This window comes from Bison bison, unplaced genomic scaffold (assembly GCF_000754665.1).
Source record: "Bison bison bison isolate TAMUID 2011002044 unplaced genomic scaffold, Bison_UMD1.0 scf7180017864056, whole genome shotgun sequence".
Taxonomy (NCBI): Eukaryota; Metazoa; Chordata; class Mammalia; order Artiodactyla; family Bovidae; genus Bison; species Bison bison.
In genome coordinates this window covers 2033666-2037351 of record NW_011494628.1, presented here as the reverse complement: position 1 = coordinate 2037351, position 3686 = coordinate 2033666, and the positions used below count along the sequence as shown (strand labels likewise).

The 3686-nt window shown below is 41.4% G+C and overlaps 1 protein-coding gene across 1 annotated transcript in view; it reads right to left on the bottom strand.

The window, feature by feature from the left end:
- Nucleotides 1-1941: 1941 nt before the first annotated feature.
- RXFP2 (relaxin/insulin-like family peptide receptor 2) overlaps nt 1942-3686 on the bottom strand; it is a 201472-nt gene continuing 199727 nt past the window's right edge. Inside the window, exon 19 of the mRNA XM_010835941.1 lies at nt 1942-2507. Coding sequence (XP_010834243.1) covers nt 2248-2507 — 260 coding nt within the window. The 3' untranslated portion in view covers nt 1942-2247. The remainder of the gene's footprint in view (nt 2508-3686) is intronic.

Sequence of the window (3686 nt, the reverse complement as noted above, 5' to 3'; positions counted from 1 at the left end):
AAAAAAAAAAAAACCCTCCCTTTGAGGGGTGGGGGGGCGGAAAGCCAGGCTATGTCTAGCACAAATAAAGCTGATGGTTTTCTGATGGTTTCTGATGGTTTTCTGTTTATATATTCAATACAGAATAAGATTATATATCACTAAGCTATTAGAACTCAATTTTGTACTATTGGTTGGCATGCCGCTGACCAATACGCATCAATAACCTCCATTTCTTCTGACATATGCTGCTAGTTTCCATGGTGCATCTGCCCTTGTGCTTCTCCTCATGCCCAAAGCTCAATAGCAAGAGCGCAGACACTCAAAAACAGTTCCCAGAGCCTCACTTCCTGGCCCATGCCTGATGCCTTTCAGGAATGGGAAATTGGGAGATACACATTTGTGCTAAGACTGAAATACCCAAGGCTCAGGGTCTATTCCTTATTTATGCTTCTGATGTTGGGAAATGTATTAGGAAATAAATCATATGATGTTCAAGGACTAGAAAGGACATTTAATAAAATAGGCACATGGGGAAGTAACTAATCATAGTGAGGAGACAAGAGGAGGAAAATTTGAAACTGTAAGAAAAAAGGGCAGCTTTGTCGATGGGGAGGGAAATTATTTCTAGAATAAATGTGGAAAGATTTCACTGATGTCAGAAATATCTCACGTGATCAAAATAAAGGAACTCACGTGATGGTTTTAGTCAATATTAGATAATAACAGTAGGTCACCAAAACAGGTGTGATGCATCAATTCTGGAATTCCTTTCATCCTGGGTGCTACTAGATAAATAAGCAGTAGGAGGTGGTCTGGGGTTCTCACCTGCTTACATTTCATCTCGTTAAGGGAACTCCGAAGGAAGTGAAAAATAAAGAAATTAAGTTACTGCTTCATGATTTGGAAAAGGGGGGGAAGAAAAAAAAATGTAAAAAGCATCTTGTTAACTGAGGTTATGTGTTTGTTTCTGAGTTATATTCTCTACTAGAGAAAAAGTGGTTAATAGTCAATAAGCCCTATCACTGGTCTTTGCTGGTCTTCCCTGGTGGCTCAGCAGAAAAGAATTTGCCTGCCAGTGCAGAAAACACAGGAGACATGAATTCGATCCCTGGGTCAGGAAGATCCCCTGGAGGAGGGCGCAGTAACTCACGCCAGGATTCTTGCCAGGAAAATCTCATGGACAGAGGAGCCTGGCAGGCTACAGTCCATAGTGTCGGACATGACTGAAGCTACTGAGCACATGAATGTGGTCTTTGTTGAACTTAAAATAATACACAGACAATTGCAAAATAGAATTTTATTTACCTGATTCTTTTTTTCACATATAATCTTTCAGTACAAAAACATGTCCAGGCCTTCACAAGTGCTTTTCATTTTCCAAAACGAACAAACTTACTAGCTTGTTTGTTAAAAACAGTGGGAATTTATTTGAGTCCAGTATTCTTAAATCCCCCTTCACACTTATCTGTGTGTTCTGTGAAGGCAGAACTTGCCAGCAATAGGGATGATGCTCTAGAGAAATTATATTTTAAAACATATGGAAATATAGTTTTTGGCAGTTGTAATGCCCAATTTTCCTCTGTGGTATGGGCAACCTTAAGAAAAGTATTTTGAGAGCACAGCTCTTCTGACATCACATACAAGCCAGAAAGGTGAAGGGTACCAGGTGAATAGTCAGCACGCCCCTCTGGTCATATATTAGACTTCGAGCCTTGTGCAAAGTTCTGCTTTCAAAGCTGCCGCTCCACTGGCCTCCTTAGGGAGGACTTGAGGTGAGTGGACATCTCAGAAGTCCTTTTGCTATCACTTCAGCAGGATGCTGATGGATTCATTTGACGTTGAAAAAGCAAGGAAAGCGATTTAGGCTTAATGCGATTATGGCCACGCTAGAATTAGATGTCATGAATGTTTTTATTTAATGACAGTGCAACTCAATTTAAGAGCAGACTGTGCAGGGCCAAAGGGCGGGCATCCATTGGTAGGTTGGCCGTGCTGCCGAGATAGAGGTCCACTGCCCATCAGCCTGCTATTTATGGGTCATTAGTGCCTCGCAGGCACGTCGGGGTGAGGAGACCCTCAGGTACAGTCCTCAGGTGGTAAACACCACGGCTGCCATCGGAACGTCATGCCCGACACCCTCCTACTATGCTCCCAGTGCAGTCAAGTTTTGCTCTCAGTAAAGATGAAAAGCGTTGCAGGCGTCATCTTCCAAACGCTGTGCTTTTTCAGGTAGTCCCTTTGAAGCCCAGTGCTCCAAAACCGTGACTAGGAAATTGGTTTCACTATATTGTCCTCGAGGTTTATTTTGCTCAAAGCCCCAGGTTTAAGTGCGGAGGAGTCATCCGCCCACATGATGGAAGTAGACACGCTTTTTTTTTTAGTTTTGAAAATGGATTTTCTCCGATGTTTGTGCAGCAGCTGTTTCAGCTTGTCCTTGAAAAAGCTGGTTGTGAGAGTGTAGAGGATTGGGTTCAAGGCACTGTTTACTGGAAGGAAAAAAATGACGACCCAGGAGGTGATTGTGTCTGGAGAAGGAAACGAAACGTGAAAGAAAGGTGAAGATTTAATACACACAAAACACATTACATGCTATAGTTAATGCCATTTTTGAGAGGGCTACCTGTTCCATCTAAGTCTTCTCTGACCTTATGGAAAATCTCTTTGCCAGAAGAGCATAGGAGCTACGGATTCAAGGTCCTACATGAACTTTTCTGAGTTTTAGTAACTACTCTGTATTTGTCGTAAATCAATATGGGAGGAAACATTATGTGAAAACACTTTATAAACTATAGATTGATACGTACTTTTCTAGTTTCTATTGCCTCTCCTTATAGAAAAATAGGAAAAAGAGCAATTAATTGGACAATGTCCAGGAATCTTCTGGTTTAGAGTCAGATCTGAACTTGGTCTAAATTTCAGTCCTGAAGATCTTCTTGCCTTACACTACTATATTCAGAATGGAGTCAGAAGATCTGAGGAGCAAAAAATATATATCTCAAAACTCAGTGAATTCCTTCTGTGTGAAGCCTTTCAAAGGCTAATAGAATATAAGGGAAATGTAAGGGAAATGTTTCACAAAAAGGGAGGAGATATTTTGGATGACAGAGCATTTTCTGAATTTAGTTGTCCCTTGATATCCACGGTGGGACATATACCAAAATCAGCAGATTCTTAAGTCCCTTATAAAAAATGGCATAGCATTTGCATGTAACTTATGTACATCCTCCCTTTAAATCATCTCTATATTACTTATAGTACCTAATACAATGTACTTGAATGTAAAGAGTTATAAATACAATGTAAATACTATGCAAATATGTGCTAACACAAGGCAAATTCAAGTTTTGTTCTTTGGAAATTTCTGGAAAATTTTCCCCCAATACTTTTGGTGTGCGGTTGGTTGAATCCATGGATTTGGAATGCAGAGGTACGATGGGCCGACTACATCATTTACTTGGTTAGGATGAAATGTGTTTTCCTCCTCAAATAGAGCCTGACCCTAGGCTTGCACACTTCTTAGCTCTGAGACTGTGGGCAAATCACTAAGCTCCCCAGACCTCAACTGCCTTATCTGTGAAAGGGGCTGATGATAACTTACATGACTGATGTCCGGGAGCTGGGCCGGCTCTGCGGACGTCCCTTTTCAGCACTAAGCCCTGTGGTTCTCCAGACCCACCACACTCTGCTGCCTCCTCCCCTATCTT